Genomic DNA, 21,209 nt, shown 5'->3' with positions numbered 1-21,209 from the left:
AAACACCCTCTGCTACAAACGTTACCCTGCGTAACAAACGCAGAAGAGATTTCTTGAATTCTCCTTTCCAAGAAGACCTCACCACAGGCAGTGTAGTGGCAAACGCCAATCGGTGTATTGATAAGGAATGGTGAGGAAATGCTGCATGCTCACTACGTCTCTGCCAAGTTCATACAGATGGAACCCAAACCCCTTTCCTTTCTCCTTCGGGATCGCCACTCTCCAATGACTGTACGTGGTATAAAAGCCTTTACGGATACAGTATGATCATACAGATTTATTTAGAGGGACACCCCGCGGCGATGCCCAGTGTGTGGCCACCATGGGCAGGGACATCCCCTGGGCCTCCTGGGCACAGGCGCTGCCTCAGGGCCAGCAGCACAAAGGCCTTTCTCCAAGGGATGCTGGGTGAAGGGGCAGCGGCAGCAGCAGGGCTGCGGTGGGCAGGGCTGCAGGGGCCCCGTCACCCCCGTGTCATAGTGCCGGCACCCGGCCACGCAGCATCACAATGCTCCGGGGCAGTATGAGTCCAGCGCCCTCCCCTGCCCCACTGCCAGAGTGCCCGGCGCTGCCACCAGGACAGAGCTGGCAGGCGGAGGGCATCCGAGAGGCAGTCCTTGGGGCACCGGGGGAATTCCTGGCAGGGGGAAGGGGGTTGATGGGGGCAACCCTTGAAGCTGCACGAAGCTGCAGGAGGTTCTGTGCTGTGGTTCCAGCTCCTGGAGGGGCCACGCTCAAAGCTCATCGGATCTATGGATGGATGCATGGGTGGAAATCCTGCCTCAGTCACTGGGGAGCTCGCCGTCCTCATCCCCTGGGCACCAGGGTATTCGGTGAGGGGGGGACTAAGGGAGGGAACACTTGAAGCTGCGAAGCTGCAGGAGGTTCTGTGCTGCGGTTCCAGCTCCTGGAGGGGCCACGCTCAAAGCTCATCGGATCTATGGATGGATGGATGGATGGAAATCCTGCTTCAGTCGTTGGGGAGCTCGCCGTCCTCCTCTGCTGGGCACCAGGGTATTAGGTAGGGGGGGGACTGAGGGAGGGAACACCTCAAGCTGCGAAGCTGCAGGAGGCTCTGTGCTGCGGTTCCAGCTTCTGGAGGGGCCACGCTCAAAGCATCATCGAGGGATCCTGCTTTGGTTGTCAGGGAGCTCGCCGTCCTCACCTCCTGGGGAGAGAGTGGCAGTAGCCAGAAGAAAAAGGATGCACAGGCGGCTCAGTGCCCTCCCCCAGGGCTCTGGAGCTCCCACTGCCAAGCACAGGAAGGATTCGTGCTCCGAGGATTCATCAGGCCAATGGCATTTTGCTGTTGTTGGAAGCCCCTGAGATGACTTCACGTGGAAGCAGAAAAAGCAGTGCCAGTGTCCCCTTGTCCCCTTAGAGGCGTAACCAGCGTGTGGAGCGGGAGCAGGTCTTGCTCACGTGCTCAGGGAGTAGCCGACCGCCAGCACTGGGGTCAGGAAGGAATTTTCCCCCGGGGCAGATTGGCACCCGTCCCCGGGGGTTTTTTGCCTTCCTCTGAGCACGGAGCATGACCCCTTGTCAGGGCTCCTCGGTCCATTCTGGCTGCGTTATCGCCCGGTGCTCATGCTCCGCGAAGGCGGCCCCTCGTGTCCTGCAGCTGGGGGAGGGAAGTGCTTTTTTCCCCCCAGGCTGGACTAGCAAGCGTCCCTGGGGTTTTTTGCCTTCCTCTGCAGCCGAGCACAGCCCCTTCACGGGGCTCCTTTGGGTCATGGGGTCCCAAAGGCAGCTGCTCGTGCTCCACGCAGGTGGCCCTCGTGCCCCGCATCCGGGGGGAGGCAGCCTTCTGCACTCCCAGGCTGGGGTGGTGTTTCCGTGTGACTCCACCTGCTTTGCTGAAGGTTTCCGGGACTCGCTGCTGACACTGCATGTCTAGTCTCACTCTTCAAGAGACCTAAACTATTTTTGCCACAAGTATTAAAAAAAATTGTTTCAGCTGGCACCCAGGAAGCTAAGATAAAATCCAGTGATGAATTTAGTATGGGTTCTAAACAACAAAAAGCAACTGAGAACAGGGATTTATTATGGATGTTTCAGACAACAGATGCCAGATGGTTTTAATCACTGAAAATATAAACAAGGTCCAAAAGTGCATTCCTTATTCAAAGAATTCAGAGTCAATGCTTCAGGTAGTGAGCTGACAAAATCTTTGCATGAATTTTCACAAATTAGCCAAAATAAACATCTAAAATGTGATAATATTCCCAGAGCTTTTTCTTTTGCTTTTAATAAGTCTAACACTATTAGAAATAATGTGACCTTGGTGATTAGGAAGAAACAAGGTTTTTCTGTGTTTATTCATTTCCAGTTAAAAAGTAAAAGTAATACTGATTTTTAGAATTATTCATCATTTTTATCAAGAAGAAGTGAACATGTATCAGCAGAGGCATCCTCAAAGGATGTTTTCATCCTTCCACTTCATATAAAACCCCAAACTTGATTGGGACAGGAGGTACATTCCACATCAGACTGTTTGCTACAGTGAAAACAAGCTTGAGAATTTTGTAACAGAATAAGAGCTTCAGACAATCTAGTTGGACTCCAGTTATGTCTTAGGCCACTAGACTCCATCCACCAAACTGCTAATCTCAATCATTTACTTATTTACCTCAAGCTGAGTCGACCAGATGCAGTCTGTTCATGAAAAGACTTTAAAATGTATTTGAATAAACTGTCTGAACATAAAATTTTGTTACTTTTAATTATGCTTTCCCAGTGTCAGGCTATGATGCTAGACTTCATAAATCATTTTAATAGCTTTTACTTACAGAGTACGTTACAAGCCATTAAGAGTTCTGTTTGAGGTACCATACACCATATCTGGCAGATTAATCACTCTTTTGTCCTAGAAATCAACTTGCAAATTTGGAATAAATTTGACCCAGAATGCACCTTAAATTCTCAGAAGACATCTGCTATATTTTCCCAGCACACTGCAAATTAAAATGAGAAGAGCACTTGTGTTTGCATTAGGAACACCAAATGTCAACAAGTACTGTCAACTGATGAATTTAATTCTTTAAAGGGCAGCAGGAAGCAGCTTTAATTTGCTTCTCCACAAACACCTGTTTTAAAGATCTATTCAAATATGTAATATTCTTTCAAGACCAAATCAAGATCGCTTTAACTCTGCGGGAACAATTCTGAGGGTTAATTACATTATTACCCAGATATAGCTTCACTGTAAGGCTCAGGTTTGCCAGTTTCTTTTGCTAAACATGCTTTTATCGCTGGGAAAGACTGGAGATCTAAAGGAGCTGTAAATCATAACAGAATTTCTAGAGTTTTATTGCACAGATCACAAATGGGAAGAAACATGGTTAGCGAACTAATAAACATAAATTTGGTGGATAAATCACTTCTAGTAAAACACATGGGTCTTTACTGAGAAACTTCAGAAAACTTATTTATCTCATAAAGAACATATATTTGATTTATACGGTCATACTGAGATCAAACACCAAACAGAAACATTCACTTTTTATGACAACCGATTTATCATTTTTTTCTCATTGCAATAGATTACTTTTAAACAGTCTTTTACCCTAAATTACAAAAAAAAAAAAAATGCATGCTATAGACATTACATAGCAATACATAAGACAGTAAATACATTCCCAGTTGGCAAAGAGTATTCTTTAACTGCAATGAAATGGAAACTTACCAGGATGTTTGGTCTCCATACAGATTTCCAGAAGGTGACACCACATCCTCAAGAGTGCCATTTTGATATGTTTGTGCCAGCAGAGATAACATACTGTCCTCTTTGAGCACACTGCATTGTTGTGTCAGACTTTAAGTAGGTCATGTGAAAGAATGGCTGCTATTTTGAACACCAGATCAGAGAAGAGAAACTTCATGACAGAAGCCCTGAAACGGATATGAGAGCATGTATGTTCAGTTCAGCGGAGCTCATTCAGCATGGCCTCCCCCAGCCAGTATGAGAGATATCATCAGACAGTTCTCCTATGAGTTCACACAGAGCTGAGTGTTTTGAAGGGTGCAGTTTCTTCTACATAGCTCCCACATGCTGACATTTTTTGTTTCAACATAGTTAAAATGAGTAATTACCTACTCATGTATCTGTGCTTTGTGGAGTGCCTGACATCTGCAACATTGAACAGGTAAGCAAGCCCAAGCATCTTTTTTCTTGAGAATCACGTCATTATGATGTTTATTCCTCTACTGAGATGTCCTTACATTACTTACTGTATGTCAGCAAATGTAGCTAATGATACATCGTCTTCGCTTTGATTAATCAGGAGCTTCTTAAATACATTGGGTAAAGGATGTCTCAGCACCTGAAATGTGTACTTCTGTCAGTAATAATCATGAAGTTGTTCATTTTATATCAAACATTTCTCTTTCCTCGTGTATAAAAGCAAATTAATTGACAAAGTAGGAAATAATTTACACATCTTTCATAAAACTAATAACCTCCTATCAGAGGAAATCTGTGAGGATCCAAATCCAGCAGCTGTATATGAACAACCCTAGCCATCAGCTTGCTAATAATCTCAGAAATAGTTGTTAGATGCATTAATGTCTCTTGCTGACTGCAATACAAAGTAATAATTTCTAAATCAGCAAATGACAAAAAATATGCTTTTAGACACTTAAAGGCTAATAACAATTATGTTTAAAACATTTTATTGAAAATACAGACAAGCAAAGCTGTAAACAGATGTCTATGTGTATGATATCCTAGACATAGTGGAGCAGCACTACACCTACTGCAGACTCAGTATGATTCTTGGCTTTACTAGACAGCTATTTCCACATGTACTGATAGGTGGGGAGGTGTAACTGGTGCTGCCCTAGATAAGACAGCACAGCCCTGCTGAATTTTTAATCACAGCAGAAAAATAAACATGCTACAGCATGAACCCAATTGAGAACACTTAGCTTACCTCATAAGATATATGAAGCACTAAAATATTTTTCCTACTACTGTGTGAAAAGAAGATCCAGAGGAAACTAGATTAGGTCGTATTCAGTCGTGGAACAGTCTGAAGCAGTGTTCACCTCACACACCTACCCTAAGTGAAAACACACCACTGAAATCGCTAAAGTGAGGAGGGTCTGGAAAATGCGAGGATGCCTGATTTGAGATGGCCCCTGTTAAAATTCACAATCTTTTCCTTCTTTGTTAATGAAAAAGAGAGTATTATTTGAGTATTTTTAAGGGAAGAACATTGCTATTCTGAGTTATTCTGGCCTACCAAAATTGACTCATTAAAGAGAAAGGATCCCTCTTTTTATTTTTTTACTTCAAGGCTATTTGAAATTTTTCCAGTACAAATTGTGATTTCTGTCAGGAAGCAGACTCAGCCAAGCTGTCAGTTTGTACTTTGTCCTGGTTTGAAAGTTCAAACCTGGACACAAGAGGTACAGTTGCAAATCCCTGATCACAATTCTTGAGAATCCCTGCTGTTACCTAACGTTTTTTTTTTGTCTAGGTAACAGTCCACTAGTTTTGATTGCCCACAATTCAAATCCCCTGTAATGAATAAAAAAACTTGCAATAAACTCAGCTTTAAAAAAGACAACTCAGCAGATTCTTTATTTAGATGGGGATGAGAAGGTGATGAGAGGACCTGTAACCGAGGTGACACCCAAAGCTGTGACCTGGGATGCCCCTAACCCCCCTCACCCAAAGCACACTGCCTGCTTCCCTGGTACGTGCGACAAGGTTCGCGAGCAATTCAGGAACCATTCCCAGTTCCCTGATGTCTGCGAACACCTCACCGAAGTGGAAAAAAACCTCACCAAAGAGCAGCACAAAGAAATAACGTACTTTTCTATCTCAACCGTCCCCTTCAAGCCTTTACTTCAGAGCCGGCCTCTCCCTTTCCAGGCGCACTTACAAACCCGGGCTCTAACCGGGACCGTGCGGCTGGCGGCAGGCACGCCTGGCGACCCCCGCCCGTACCAAGGCCGGCGAGCTCCCGGCCCCGCCGCGCCAGACCTCTGCCGCCGGCCTGAGGCGGGAGCTCCCCCCGCCCCGTCAGAGCTACAGCAGCGCTCTCTAGTTCCGCTCCCCTCACCCCGAGGCGGGTGTGCAAGGTTTCACCCCTCCTCGCAGTACCGCGGCTGACGCTAACCCCAGCCACGCCGCCGTCACCCCACACGCCTTCATCGCAAACCAACCCCGCTCGCACCACCCCCTGTTCCTGCCCCACCCCGGGCCGGTGGCCGCCACCGCGCGCTTGCGCCGTGCAGCCCCTGTGGTAGCGGTGACGGGGGCGGGTCTGGGAAGCGGGTGGTGGCGGAGCTGAGCGCCCCGGAGGCGGCGTTGGCCTAAGATGGCGGACCCGGCGGAGTGTAACATCAAAGTGATGTGTCGCTTCAGGCCCCTCAACGAGTCCGAAGTGACCCGTGGCGACAAGTACATCGCCAAGTTTCAGGGCGAAGACACCGTCGTCATCGCGGTGAGGAGCCGCCCCGGACGGGAAAGGCGGGGGAAGCGCCGGGGGAGGGGGTGTCAGGGGTTTGCGGGGTCAGGTACTGCGGGGATGGGTGCGGTATGAGGAGAGAGGGCAGGGCTGAGGCTATCGGGAGCCCCCGCGGGCGGGAACGCGGCGGGAAAAGGGGTGGCCTTTTGGGGGGGGGCTGAGGGGGAAGGGAAGGAGCGCAGGCAGAGCTGTGGATGAGGCCGGCCAGCCTGGATGGGGCAAAGAGCAGGGAGCTGGTGGGGGCAGAGGTCCCCGGGCAATAGGCGTTGGGTTGTGGGGGCACGTCCGAAGTACCGGATCAGGAAACCTCTGACAAAGGCTCTAGCGGAAGGCTTGCGACTTGGGGCGAAGCGTGAGGTTTCGGTGCCGAGCCCAAGCCACAGGGCACGTTTCAGTGTGCCCGCAGAAGACGCGTGAATTGCGAGGCGGAGAGTAACAGCCGAGTCCTGCAGTGTGTCCCCCGGCTGGGCTGTCTCTGGTGTTATCGGTGATGGGTTTGACCGCCTAAATACGGGCTCAAAATACATGTGCTGGGGCTACCATCGAAGTAATTGCCTACAGAGAGTTTTTTGGGACGAAAACCCAGAACTAGTGCAGGGTTTAGTTCAATGGTGCTTATGATCTGTAAATCAGTCTTGGGCTAATAACTTTGTTTTCAGTCAGAATAAACAATCAGTTTGGCTTACTACATGCTTGTAAATGTATTTTAACCGAAGTCACCTTGCGAAGTATGAGGCCTATTACAAAACAATCTGGATGTTACAGGGATAAGATAATCTTTTCCTTTTGTTCAGTGTTTCATATTTAGCTGCAAAGTGGAGCTAGAATATAAAATTGCAGTAGTTTATCACCTGGTTTAGTCTGTATTGTACAAGCACACTTCATTCCCAGTGTTTTATTCTTGCTGACTTCTAATTTGTGTTTTAATGTAAATACTTTTCTTTCTAGAGTCAGTGGTGGTTGTGCATTGCTGAAAGTAACTTAGATGTCAGTTATACATCTTAAAATTTTGTATATAAATATAAGTATATAATATTGTTTCTTGAGGCTGCCAGTAAGAGCTTTTTCACACAGTATCTGAAATTGAGATGATTAAATAAGATACTTCTTTTTAGTGTGACTTGCTAAATACTAGTGCTCTGGTCTGTAATTCAGCTAACTTTGTCAATAAAATATGGAATTCCATTAGTCTGGAGCTGCAAGAACGATAGCATGCTTGTGAAATGAGGTAATTTGGGTTTATGTCATCTGCCAAGTGAGTATCTTGGAGTACATCTCTTCTTTCTGAGGTTGTACAGGTAAACTCCTCAGAGTAAGGAACCAAATCTGGAACACGGGAAATTTAACCAGAACAAATGATCTCACTTCCATCAGTGAATACCCATTCATTGTGCTGCTGCGTATTCTGTTTAAAATCCATAGTTAAATTTAGAAACTTAATGTGTTCTGACTTTTTAAAAACAAATTTTTCATACCTTTCGTTAATTCTAGTCTAAAAAGCCCCTTACATGGTTTAAATACTCGTTAAGTACACTTAAAAATACCTGAAATATAAATTGGGCTAAGGTGGTGCCATGTCTGAATAGGACAGTCTGATGGCATGCTCCTGTGGGATTATGGAGGGTTTGGGATTAATATTTAGTGTTACAACTGTACTTGGGTGTTTTCTGCATTGGTAAAAATGACAACAAAAAGTCCTTCAGTGCTCCTCGGTCCAGGACTTGCTGTATCTAGCTTTGGGAAAAATGGCCCCAGAAATTATATTGGGTAGCAGTGGCAGTAGTTGTGTTCTGTTTCACAAAATCTTAAGAAAGGATTGATATTCTGTGATCTTTGTTTTTATAATGTTAGGTATATGACCAGATCGATGTTCTCAGTGTTATGACTTGATTCTCTAAAACTGTTGAAATAATTACTTTAACTTGATTGTTGTTGGGTTTGGGTTTGGGTTTTGGTTTTTGGTTGGGTTTTTTTTTCCATTTTTATGTTTAACAAGCTGAGTTTTTACAAAGTTGTGGACCTTCCGATCTGAGGCTGTAGCCAGCCACCTCGTGCGTTTGTGTGCATGTGTCTGTGCTGTAGAGTTGTCCAAGGGAGGATAGAAGCAGAAACAGCCTGTCTCATGAAAACAGTTTCTAAAAACATTCACCAGTAAGCTGTGTGTTTGGTTTCTTTCAGGTTTTTGATTTCTGCCTTTATTGCTACATGCCATATTGACTGCCTGTTGGACAGCAGTTGAGGCACTTTTTTATAGCTGCTTCCTCAGCTGCCTGCAAGGCTCACACCCTTTCTGTGTGCCTGGATCTGTGCTGAAACAGTGAAGGCGTCTTTAATAATACTTGGGAGTTGCCTGTAATGGTAGATACGTGAAAACTGGGAGAGGGTGGAAGCAGGGCTTGTACCAGACTGCAGATTTGACTCCTCTGTGGAGGAGGGTGGGAAGGGAAGTCAACGACTGTAACCAAACCCTCCTCCTTCCTTGACTCCCCTGTCATCTCTGTCTATCCTCCCTTCTTTTCCTGTCTCTTGTGTAGGAGGAATCACTGGCATGATTGTCTTTCTGGACAAGTGAGTCGTTTTGATTTGTGTTAGAGAGAATACTTGTTTTAATTGTAGCTAGTATGGAACAGCAATTTGAGGGGATGTATAGTGCTGGTCTGTTTTAAAGAGCAGACCCTGAAAATGTATTGTCCTTCCTCAGGACAAAACTTTTTTAACTTGTAAAGAGCTTTTAAATTATTAATTAACTGTAGCTTCTTTCCAGCTTAATATTTAATTTTTTTTTCCCTAATGGTTCTTCCTGTCAAATAAAAATAAGGGGTTTACAGATAATAGGATGACTTTTTATGAGTACATGGCTTTTATGTTAAACATTATAAATGTACCTATTTACAAAAATTAATAGCAGTTTGCTCATTGGTTTCAGGCTTTTGCAAAAGATGAAACAGAGAAGAATAGAAAGCTTATATTATATGTATATGTCCTTTATTTTTTCAGATATAAACCTGCTTGTAATTGAGTAGCTTTATAATTCTGCATCACATCTCTATAGTTTGTCCCTAAAGATATTCCTGTACCTAATCTTCCTCATCTTAAAACTGTCCAAAAGATAAGGTAGATTACTGAATACAGTGGCACTCAAGGACTCCGGGCTGAAGCCTCAACTGAACAGTACTATCGAATGACTGAAGTGGTGAGGTATTACGGGCATTCACACAAATTGGCAGTATTCCACTGTTGTCCAAATCTTTCTAGTAGTTATCCTAGCATATTCCTTAGTTCTATAGCTTTGAAGAGAAAATCGTGGCTACCTGTTTCTATTTTCACATTGATTTAGTTTGGGTTTTTTTTGTATGTAGGTGTAACCCCTGTGGTCCTGGAAGTAGCTTGAGACATTTAGCTTTCTTTTTCATAACCTTTTAAATTAGTATTAGATAGTAAATGAATGCAAGGTTGAAGTCACATTAGAATCAGGTTAATGAAGATCACTTGTTAATGCAACTTTTGGCAGCAAGATACTGAAAAGGAAAACCTAATTCAGGTGTGTTGCTGAGAGACAGGCTGTGCTGGACTGTATGAACGCAAGATGCAAGGTGCACTCTTAAAACAACTTTAGATATTATTTGCTAGTGAAGAAAAGCACTTTTTAAAATCAGAAGCAGGAAGGAAAATGCTTCATGGCTACAGTGGGACTTTAAACATGCATTGGAAATTGCAGTCTGTAGCTGAAACATTCATTCAGTGTTACTCTAATTTATATTATTTTTCTTCATCCCATGATATGGTAGGTAATAGAGACATTTTACAGGTGATACTGATAAAATGATTTAAAAGAAAGCAGCAATTCTAGTTTACAGTAATGTGTAACAGGAAAACTGTACTCATTGACTGCTGTGTCACTTGCTTAGAAGCACCTCGATCATATTTGGCTTTTGTCTAAAATCCAGTGACAATTTTTATGCCAGCAGTGCTTGCTTTTCTCTTTAGAAGAAATTTAGTAAGTAAATCTTGGCTGAAACTCTTGTTCCAAAATTCCTCTTGTTTTGATGCTGGAAATTGAATTTCTAGTCACTTTTTTTTTTTTTTAATAAAATTGCATGGTTTCTGTAACAGCAAATAACTGCTGTAAAAGTTGATACAGGAGTTGCAGTATTCGCACAGAAAAATAGGACAGAAAGGGCTGCATTCTGCATTGGCTACAGTTTTGTATGTGTAGCGATAGGACAAGAAGAAAATCCGTTTTCATTATCCTAAATATAAAATACTAATTTGGAAGAGTGCCTTTTCACTCATTCACAGTGTTGGACTCCATTAGGTGTGTCAAAGCAGCAATACCTTAGCTTAGTAATAGGAAGAACTGAGTCAAGTATTTGACGTAATACTTTCCAGAGATTATTTGATGTGCAGTTTTTCTTTTAACATATTTCATGCCGATAGGAAGAATGCTCTTTAGCAAAGATGCAGAACTTTAGGGGAAGATAAGCTCATTACTTACTACTTCAACCTCTCGCCAAGAATAAGCTAACTTGGGTGGTGTAACATTGTTTTAACTGTCCATTCTAGCAATAAATAGCAAAGAGCATTTGCTTATGTTGTGGCAGGAAAATACACTACTGATTTTTCAAGTAAATTTTCATTACTGCCTTTGCTGCAGATACTAATGCATAAAAAATAAGGGGAACCTAGGTAATGATAGAGATAACCAATTCTGTAGTTTATGGAAACTTGTAACAGTAAAATAAATAAATAATTTCTGTGGAAATAACCTTAAGTGTTTCTTGGACTTCTGAGATAGGATTTCAGTCTAGTTTTCATCACAGATTTTTGTGTAGAGATCATTGAAGGTACTGTACAAAACCTAACTTTAATGAAGAAACTCATGCATGCTCCAGTTCTTGTATAATTTAGATGAATTGAGCATCCTTTTATATAAGGATAACTGGTAACTAGCCTTTAAATTAACTGCGGCACTGTGTTCTTGAATTTAAACACTTCATTAAGATTCAGTTTTAACTACTGAGAAATCATGTTGGCAGATGTCCTTTTTCAAGGGCTGTGAGAGTGGTTGCAGTTTTTGCTGTGGGATCACATCCCTTCAGTACAAGCAAGTGTAGGAGCTGAAACTGTCTTGCAGTTGGTTACTGTCTACTCAAGGAGTGAATGTAAATGTTGAATTTTCTCTGTTCAGAGAGAGGAAGGCAGGTTCTGCTTGTTCATTTGATATTTTGTGTTGCTTATGTCGTGTGTTAAATTGTCATTAAGATTTGAGCAATGCAGAAAACTTCTGGAGTGTGTTAGAGCAGCATCATGGTAGTGACACTGTTGCTACCACTGTCATAAACACCGTGTGGTAATGTTACTTGGACCTTTTGTGTTTTCAGTTCATAGTATCTGATTGTTTACTACTTGGGGAGGAAAAGTCATCTGGTATAGAAAAAATATGATGCTTTAATCTTTCTTGATTAATCTCTTAAAGGTAACGAAGAGGCTTTCTAGCACAGGGTAAACTGTAATACTGTTTTAGCTTTGTTTACAGCAGAAAGTAGACTGTAAAAAGAAGTGATAAGACATAGATGTTGTATGTCAGATGTCAAAGATGTGAAACCATGCTGAGTGGGAGTAACCTGTATTCTTAAAACATAATTATCTTGGAACCTGCTTGGCTAAACCTACTGATTCAGTGATGATGGAGCAGGGACATGCCTCTAATGTGGGTTTTCATAGGTGTGATAAATGAACTGTGACCTGGGATAGAAGGGAGATACATAGTTGGGTTTTTGAGTGCTTTGAAATTGTATTGTGGCTTCATCTAGGAAGGTGTAATAAAAAGGGCATGTAAACAAATATTCTACTTTCCACCTGTAAGGGATAGGGAAGTGACAACTGGTATAAACATGACCCCTCTGAGCGTTCATTGGCCAGAATTAGTGAATTTTGTGGGTATGTTGATAGCAATTGTTAGCTTGAGGGAAATTGGAATTTGTCATGTGCCTAGCTGCTTTCACTGTATAAATAAACAAGATCAATTAAAGGCATTACTATATGAGTGAAGGCCTTGCAGCTTGGTTTTCTGTTCTTACTAGTCCAGGGCATTCTTCATACGTGCTGTTCTTTATATTAACATTTTATAAAATGGGAGAGACTGTTAATTATATGGGATACTGTAATTTGTCTCTTTTCTCTCATGAAGACATTTAAATAGCAAATGGCAAGTCGGTAGTCTAAAAGTATTCTTTGTTTATGGATTATTCTCAAATTAGTAAACAATTTTCCTTTAACACAGATAAAGAAGAGCAGTTCAATTTGGACAAGCTTTGCTTGGCAGAAAAAAAAGAAACCCCAACCCTCTAAACAGTGTTTCATGTTTTGAAGGAGGAAAGGAGGTTTGAAGGAGAACCTGCTGCAAATACCTGCAGATTGCAGGCTGGTGTAGGTTGGGCCTACAGTTCCTTCTAGACTGCTCTACCAGAAACTAGGCCTGAATAATTGATTTATTTATGAAGTTGGATTTTGTAGAAGTAAATAAAAAAAATCTGTCTGGCATCAGAAATATTCTGTAGTATTATATAAATACAAAACAATGTATGTATATATATCCACACATTCAAACACATACATGATGCAAAATAAAGTGTGTGTTTTAAGGTACCTTTCTGTTGGGAACAGCAAAGATCAGGTATGTTGATCTGTGAGAAATAGTGAGTCTTGTTAATACTTGCTGCATAGTCTGTCAGAAGAGCATATCCAGGAACTTTCCCTAAGTCTTCCAAAATCAATTGAATTGGAATAATTGTCATCTGAAACAATAATTTGGAGAAGATTTGAGTCTTGCAAGTATAAACACAGAGATTGCTAATGCTACAGAGATTGTTTGCTGTGACTTTGAACACTTGCTTTTCTTGCTGTATTTTTCCAATGTGTAATGGTAAATATGATCCTCCAAAATGGCATTATTTCAGTGCATGTAAATACGCACTTGAGCATGAAACAGATCTGATTAATGGTTAGTGATATAGAAAAGTTTCAGTGTGTAGCATAGCTGATTGGTATTTGTGAAGTTGGAGGCTTTTTGGAACTCCAGCTGCTGGTGAGAAAGAAAATGTATAGCTCCTGTTATCTTTTCTAGAATCACCTTTTTATGTAACATGCTTTCAGTCTTCATTTTCTTACCTCAGATTTACTTGAACTTATTAGTTGTTTGTCTCCTAGTGTATGTGGTGGCTTCAATTCTACCTGTAGAGCATAGGAATGTGAGATGTATTTGACGCTAACATGAGTAATCAAGAAGGCTTGTGATTTCCCTGCTCTGAAACAAGCATTCTGACAAACTTCAGCACCTTAGGGATAGTTTCCGCCTACTGAGTCTTGTGGTTTCTTGAGTGTATTTACACAGTGAATGCTGTAATTATTTTTTTCCAGGAGGGAGCTCATCCACCTGAATTCAAGCCCTCTCAGCAGATAGATGATATGTGTTGAATCTAAAAAGCTTTCTTCTGTGTTACACTAGACATTATTAAAAGACAAATGGAAGGTCAGGCTGGGGAAGGGAATGTTGTGGGTGGATGAAAGATGGAAGCTAGAGGCAGTTCCAGAATATCCTTGAGGGAGGATGATAATGAATTAAATTTAGGCAAAATAGAGCACTTAACAGTTGCAGTTAGTTCAGCAATGGTAACTGACATAGATCCCGTGTAAACTTTGCCTATCTGCTTGCCTACCTACTAAATCAAGCTCTGAAAATGCTACAAAAATTTGAACTTTGTAAGATGACCATAATAATTCATATCCTAATGGATGGTCAGCTGCTTAAAACTATTCTGGGCTGCATCAAAAGGAACGTGACCAGCAGGTCAAAGGAGGTAATCCTGCCCCTCTACTCTGCTCTTGTGATACCTCACTTGGAGTATTGTGTACGGTTCTCATGTCCTCAACATAAAGGATATGGAACTGTTGGAGCAATTCCAGAGGAGGGCCATGAGGGTGTTCAGGGGGCTGGAGCACCTTCTGTATGAAGACAGGCTGAAAAGGTTGGGGCTGTTCAGCCTGGAGAAGAGAAGGCTGCGTGGAGACCTCATAGCAGCCTTCCAGTATCTGAAGGGGGCCTATAAGGATGCTGAGGAAGGGACTCTTCATTAGGGACTGTAGCAACAGGACAAGGGGCAGTGGGTTCAAACTTAAACAGGAGAAGTTTAGATTGGATATAAGGAAGAAGTTTTTTACTGTGAGAGTGATTGCTCAAGGAGGTTGTGAATGCTCCATCGCTGGCAGTGTTGAAGGCCGGGTTGAGCAGTGCCTTGGGTGACATGGTTTAGTGCAAGGTGCCCCTGCTCACGGCAGGCAGGTTGGAACTAGATGATTTTAAGGTCGTTTTCAACCCTAACTGTTCTGTGTTTCTAACTATGTTATGGAAATCTCTTCTATAAAGCAAAGCTGAATCCAACATTCCTGTCAAAAGCTGTATCAGAGCATTCTCTTATAGTGTCTCCAAAATGAGTCTTCTATGAAAGGTTCCCTTCTTCCAAAGTGGCCTTTTCCTTCTGCTCATGGAGCTTTATTTTAAGCATATCATGTATGGGGAAATACCTCTTGTGCTGACTAGAGGTGATCTGAAAGTTTTTTCTTGGTTCGAAGTTTTTAACAAGTATTACCAAGTGTCCTGGGTTTAGCAGTAGCAGTAACCAAGGACACCAAGGTAGTCTATGTGATGTAGTATGAGCTGTTTTTAGTAAATTGGGTTGACCAGAGTTAACCTGCTGCTAGGGTAGAAGAGAAAAACAGATTCGCAGATGTACAGATTTACTAGGCACTGGGTTGCCCTGTAAATCAAGTAAATTGAGGTCATGTGGCAGAGTAGTTTTGGAGAACCATTTAGATAACACTTTGAAAGCAAATACATTTAAGACCTTATAGGCAAGCATGTGAAGATTTAGGCAATACTGTATAAGCTGATTTCTTCACTGCAGTCTTCAAGTGCTTAAAATAAAACAAAAGATGAGTTGAGATGGTATAGGCTACTTCTGTATGAACACCTTCCAGTTCTACTTTTAATGTCTGGGTTTTTTTAATAGCTCTTCTGCTTGTTTTTTTTTCCAGTCCAAGCCATATATATTTGACCGAGTATTCCAGTCAAACACATCACAGGAGCAAGTATACAATGATTGTGCTAAGAAGATTGTCAAAGGTAAGGTGGAACAAAAACTTTAATAATAAGGAAATGTTTCCTATTCATATGGATTTCGGTGTTGAAAACTGATATGTCTATTGTTATCTTTTACCCTCTGAATCTTTAATAAGAGTCAACATGGATCATAGCACTATAAAATCATCCTGTAGTTAAGCTGATAAATTATGTCAGTTCTTAACTGTTTGTTGACTGGAACAGCAAGTTTGACAACATTTACCTGTCATGTCTTGGGTTTTTTTTCAGTTCTCTGCAAAAGATTGTTTAGAACAATTTGTCAGTAATTAATCAAAATAATTCTAATGAATGAAGTTTTACTTCCCCCCCTTCAAATTTGTTGGTGAAAACATTCTACTTTAGTTTGTTTGGAGGACTGTAAGAAGAAAAGGATCTTGTTAAATCATGTATATGCTATAGATCTTTTCTACGCTTGTTTATTTAATACACAGTTGAGGATTTTTTCAATATGATTTTTAGTTTCACAACTAAAAGTTTAAATGTGAATTATCATTGTGCACATCAGGTTGTGCTGTTTCTCCAAACTTGAATTGGCCTAGTAACTTTAGAAAATCAAGTCTCATCATAAGGAAGGTTATTCCACAGTATGTTGCTGTAGTAAGCTGTTAGCTTGTTTCCTGAAGATAAAATTAATTTCTTGAGTTCAGTTTTAAGTTCTGACACAGCTTTCAAAACAGCTTTAACAGTCTTGTCAGAACCCCCTGAAATGTCAGCTATTAGTGACAAGAGAAGATGAGGTAAATGTAGGAGTCTTTTGAACATTATAAAACTGAATTACTGTGTAAAATCCATGCTGCTGCAAGTGTTTAACCCTTTAATGAGTTAAATAGTAATCTAGGATTAGATCAGAAGTTTGCTTCTTTAAAAACTGGAGGTAACTAAGAGTCGTAATGCTGCCCCCTTTCTCCATCTAAAAATCGGATCTGTTCCTCTGTGCAGTGTTTCTAGGCTGTGCTGCATCAAGTGGCAGATGAGCTCTGGTGGTAGAAATGGATGATGGGTGTGATGGGGTGGCAAAGACTTCCCCATTTGGAGTATCTCATGATTATATTTGGAAAATTGAATTTTTGCTTGCAGGATGTGATTCTGCTGTAACTGACTTGTAAACAAATCAACCCACCAGCCCTTCACCCCTTAATCTAGAATTTTGGGTTGGTTCTTTCATAACTATAAGCTTATGGCCAGAAGTTTGCAGCTTGAAACTTACAGCATAGCCCATTCTCTTCACAATTAGATGTTGAAACTTTCCCAAAGGCAGAAAATATTACTGCATTCTCATGTATGGTTTCTGCTTAAGAGTTATCAAAGACTGATTTCCTTTTTGCTCCTGAATTTGAAGTCCTGATTTTTCTGGCTGAAGGAACAGAAGCTTCCTATACAGTAAGCTTCTAAAACACAGTCAATGGTGCATTGAAAGGGGTAGGGAGGAGCACCTTCCTCCCTTCCAACTCTAGCACAGAGCTCCCAAACACTGGGTGATTTTAACTTGCTGAACATTTTAGGAACTGCTTACTTGCATTCTATTTCATTTTACTTTCCTTTAGAAGAAGGAAATGAACTCTAATGAAAATACTCTTTCCCTTTAGATGTACTTGAGGGATACAATGGTACAATATTTGCTTATGGGCAAACATCATCTGGGAAGACGCACACTATGGAAGTAAGAAATCTTAAAATAATTTTCCTCTTCATGTCACTGTTATCTCTTTTTGTCACAATAGTCTTATCTTTCTCAAAATAAAGATGTGTGCTTGATTTCATCTTGCATTTGTAATTTTCTTTCCCTTTCCTTTGCAACATTTTGATACCCACAATGGTTTGGTTTTTTTAGGACTGATAATGGCAGCTATTGTACTTATTCAGCCCTAGGATAAGACATGGTTGAATAATGTTAATAGTACCTTTTCACTTTTAGTAGTTCAGGGGATTTCTGAGGTGGTTCTTTTCACCCCTGGCAAATGCTGGTGCTAAATGGGTCGTCAAGTCTGTCTTTTCTAGATAAAGTATTTACTTTATACCTGTCAGCATTTAAAACTAATTTATCTGTTAGCTCTTTGTTTTGCCTTTGTATACTGTTTGTGATGTTAGAGTCAGTATGAATGTTTTATTTTTATTGTATCCTTTTCTAATAAGGGGAAGCTTCATGACCCAGATGGAATGGGTATTATTCCAAGAATAGTGCAAGATATTTTTAATTACATTTATTCTATGGATGAGAATCTTGAGTTTCATATTAAGGTAAACTTTTCCTCATTATTACTTATTTAATCTATATTAAAACTGGATGTAGTCTGTGGTTAAATGGATGTTCTATATATGTTTCAAATGCCTGTAATTTGGAAATGTGATAGTATGAATTATTTTTGATGTAACTGTCTTTTCTTAAAGAAGAATTGTATGAACACTTTAATTGTATTTCTGTTAAACATCAATGTTAGCTATCTTGAAAATCTGTAGCAGTGCTGATAGTGTTTGAAGCTTTTAATCAGAATTCTTTTTATTAAGGGTGTATTTTAGTTGAGCCCTAAGGGCTTGAGCTAGATGTGTTATTATGTGGGAGATAGTAGTAATCATGCTGGATCCTTGTGATTGAAAAGCAAAGCAATTTTGCTTTCTTATGCTGTATCTTTATTCCCCTTTCCACTTTTAGGTGTCGTATTTTGAAATATACTTGGATAAAATAAGGGACCTTTTGGATGGTAAGCCTTTTGATCTATATTGAACATAGAAAAAAAATTGTTTTGGAGAGAGATACTAAAAAACTTACGGTATTAAGATAGGTATGCAGTATGCTAATCCATAATAAGGGTACATCAAAATGGGAAAGCATGGAGGAAATCTATACGATATTGCTAAAGCTACAGTAGTGGTTATTTCATGTATATTAATGTATACAAGAAAGTGTTGCTAAGAAATAATGTCTGTGACTTGGATGTGTGTTGTGCACACCTCATTCATTTTGCAAAGAAATCATACATACCTTAGCTTTAGAACTTTTTCTCTTCCAGTTTCAAAGACCAATCTTTCTGTTCATGAGGACAAAAATAGAGTTCCCTATGTAAAGGTGAGCATCAATCTGTTACGCTTTCATCTTGTGCTTCTCTAGCGTATACCATTTACTTCTGGCTTGTTGGTGTGGTGATATTTTGCCTTTATTTTTTTTTTAAGGGTTGCACAGAGCGTTTTGTATGTAGTCCAGAAGAAGTTATGGATACTATAGATGAAGGAAAATCAAACCGACATGTAGCAGTTACAAGTAAGTATTATCTTTCATCACTTTTCATGCTTTATCAGCTTGTTTCTGGTATGCCTTAAAAAAAAAAAGAAAAAGACATAAAAAGGAAAGATGAGGTGCATGCAAAATAATACTTCAGTTCTTGGCAACTGAAGTGACTATCAGAAATCTGAGATTGTGAAACTTCGAAATCTGAGATTGTGAATCTTCACAATCTTCCAGTGTCTGCTTTTTTAGTCAGGAAAAGAAATAATATACAGTCATCAGGAAAATAAAGGATTTTTTTTCACGTGTGTTTGGTTAAGGATGGAAAAGAAAAATGTGATGTTCCTTTTAAGGAAGACTCAGTCCTGCACTTCCATTTCATTGCTCCTATATAGTAAGGTTCTGAAGTGGGAACCAGAATAATGGAGGAAATAGCAGAAATTTGAATGGAAGGATATTACTCTATATTGAGTTGCATTTGTGGCGTCAAAGAGCTGGTCCTTTTAGGCTTGTGCGGGAATTATCATTAAAAGCAAGAAAAAATAGGCAGATGTTCTCAGTCAGCTTAAATTGAATTAAAATCTTTCTTTAGATTCAATGTCTTGTTTATTCTGCGTGTTTCACAGCAGAAGGGATAGTAGGCATTTAAATGAGAAAAGCCTGAAAGTTTATGGCCATCTAGTTCCAAGTTTTCACTTGAATAGGAAAAAATGATACATTGTAAATCTACCAAAAAAAAATATTCTGGTATCAGAATGTGAATGTACCTTCTCTTCTAATAAAATAAATTGTGTAAAATACATAGTTGACAGGCTAGCAAATCTTGTCAGTGAGCTTATGTGGTATTAGTAGAAGCCCAAGGGAAACTAGATCTTCGTTACTCAATTAGACAATACTATTGGGTTTGCTGCCTTTTAATTTTACTGTCATTGAGAGATTACTCTATACTGCTTCATTACCTTTAGATCTCTCTCTTCACTGTGGGAAGATACATTTTTTTTTTTTAACAATAATGTATTTTAAAAATAACGTATAATTATTTTTGACAATATATTTGTTTTGGATTATAGATATGAATGAACACAGCTCCCGAAGTCATAGTATTTTTCTCATTAATGTAAAACAAGAGAATACTCAAACAGAACAGAAACTAAGTGGAAAGCTTTACCTTGTGGACTTGGCAGGTAGTGAAAAGGTAATTCTAAATTTTCTTTTCTGCTCTGAAAAAACTCCAGTTATTATTTACAGTCAAATATTTTACGTTCATGTAATACTGATTGTCCAGTTGTCATCCCTGACGTGTTTTAATTTTGACTTTGGAATGTGGTTTCTGAATCCTAGTCTGGGTTGGCTGTTAGATACTACCTCTTTAAGCGGCTGTGCATTTCTGCAGTGAGGGTTTGTAAATAGGGAATAGGGTGGGGAAGTAGGCTAGAGTTCAGTCATGGTATCTGTGAGAGCAGTGTGTACAGGTATCTCAGCTACCCAGGTACTGGAACAGAGTGAGTTTTATGGATGTGGAATACCTGAATTTTCTTACATAATGGTACCAAGTTTCTTAATTTGAAATTCTGAATAACATTGTTTAAAATGACAGCTTGTTTTCTCTGTCAGTGACCGAAAGCAAGGAAGGAAAGATGTACCATTTTTCTTATTCTTGTATCACTTTTATACTGCAGTTGGCCTTTTTAAGAGCTGGATTTTTGACATTCTTTTTCATCTTTGCTTCTGGGTTTATCCTTCTTTTTGTCTCCAGTTTTTTTCAGTTCTTTCTGCTTGCTGTTGTCTTTCTTTGCGTCATTGTTCTCTGGCCTACTGTTGTCTCTGTTCCTGTGCTTTTTCGGAAATGTGCTTCTTAGTAATGGTCTTTTTTTCCTCTTTAATGAGTATGAAATTAGAAGCATTAAAGTCAGAAAAAAGGGCTGGGTTGCAGGTCTCCTTTTTCTGTAGTTTTTTTTCCTTTCACTGTTTATTTCAAACTTAGCTTCTGTGTTTCCCTAGTTTGGTTTGGTTTTGGTTTTGTTATTTTTCTTTGAAATACATGAGGTTTTCTGATGCCTTGTTTTGGGTTGATTTAAACATAGGCAAATAGAATTGCTTAGCTGTAGTCATGAGCTCAGCTTGAGGAGAATAGTAAAGGGAGAGTTTATAAGTCATATTTAGCCCTTGAGGCAGAAGAGCTAAGGTAAATAGAATGGTGTCAGGGTAGATTTTTGTCACATTCCTGCTGATATCTAAGTATATTTCTAGAGCATTCTTGTAGGCTAGATTCAGCCTCTAAAATCTGTTCTCACAAATTCTTGCTAATAAAGAC

The 21,209-nt window shown here is 40.3% G+C and overlaps 1 protein-coding gene and 1 long non-coding RNA gene across 4 annotated transcripts in view; one reads left to right on the top strand and one right to left on the bottom strand.

Annotated features, from left to right (window-relative positions):
- Positions 1-1,905: 1,905 nt before the first annotated feature.
- Positions 1,906-4,910, bottom strand: LOC134162956 (uncharacterized). Of its 2 annotated transcripts, XR_009964504.1 has the most exons (4): positions 4,459-4,910; positions 4,231-4,322; positions 3,686-3,891; positions 1,906-2,954 (listed from the first exon to the last, which is right to left on the bottom strand). It is a non-coding gene; the product is annotated as an uncharacterized LOC134162956 (long non-coding RNA). The 2 variants fall into 2 exon arrangements; XR_009964503.1 differs by having other exon boundaries at positions 4,231-4,910.
- A 1,371-nt stretch (positions 4,911-6,281) lies between these two features.
- Positions 6,282-21,209, top strand: part of KIF5B (kinesin family member 5B) — a 33,073-nt gene continuing 18,145 nt past the window's right edge. For both annotated transcript variants that reach the window (XM_062617394.1, XM_062617393.1), the window contains exons 1-8: positions 6,282-6,452; positions 15,570-15,657; positions 17,262-17,335; positions 17,809-17,913; positions 18,326-18,374; positions 18,684-18,739; positions 18,844-18,931; positions 19,966-20,090. In XM_062617394.1, the coding sequence (XP_062473378.1) occupies positions 6,327-6,452; positions 15,570-15,657; positions 17,262-17,335; positions 17,809-17,913; positions 18,326-18,374; positions 18,684-18,739; positions 18,844-18,931; positions 19,966-20,090 (711 nt within the window). In that variant the 5' untranslated portion in view covers positions 6,282-6,326. The remainder of the gene's footprint in view (positions 6,453-15,569; positions 15,658-17,261; positions 17,336-17,808; positions 17,914-18,325; positions 18,375-18,683; positions 18,740-18,843; positions 18,932-19,965; positions 20,091-21,209) is intronic.

The sequence above is a fragment of the Pezoporus occidentalis genome, unplaced genomic scaffold (assembly GCF_034315485.1).
Source record: "Pezoporus occidentalis ecotype Australia unplaced genomic scaffold, CSIRO_AGI_Poc_V1 ctg195, whole genome shotgun sequence".
In the NCBI taxonomy this organism is placed as follows: Eukaryota; Metazoa; Chordata; class Aves; order Psittaciformes; family Psittacidae; genus Pezoporus; species Pezoporus occidentalis.
Note: the sequence above shows the minus strand (reverse complement) of the source record. Positions and strands in the feature narration are given on the sequence as shown.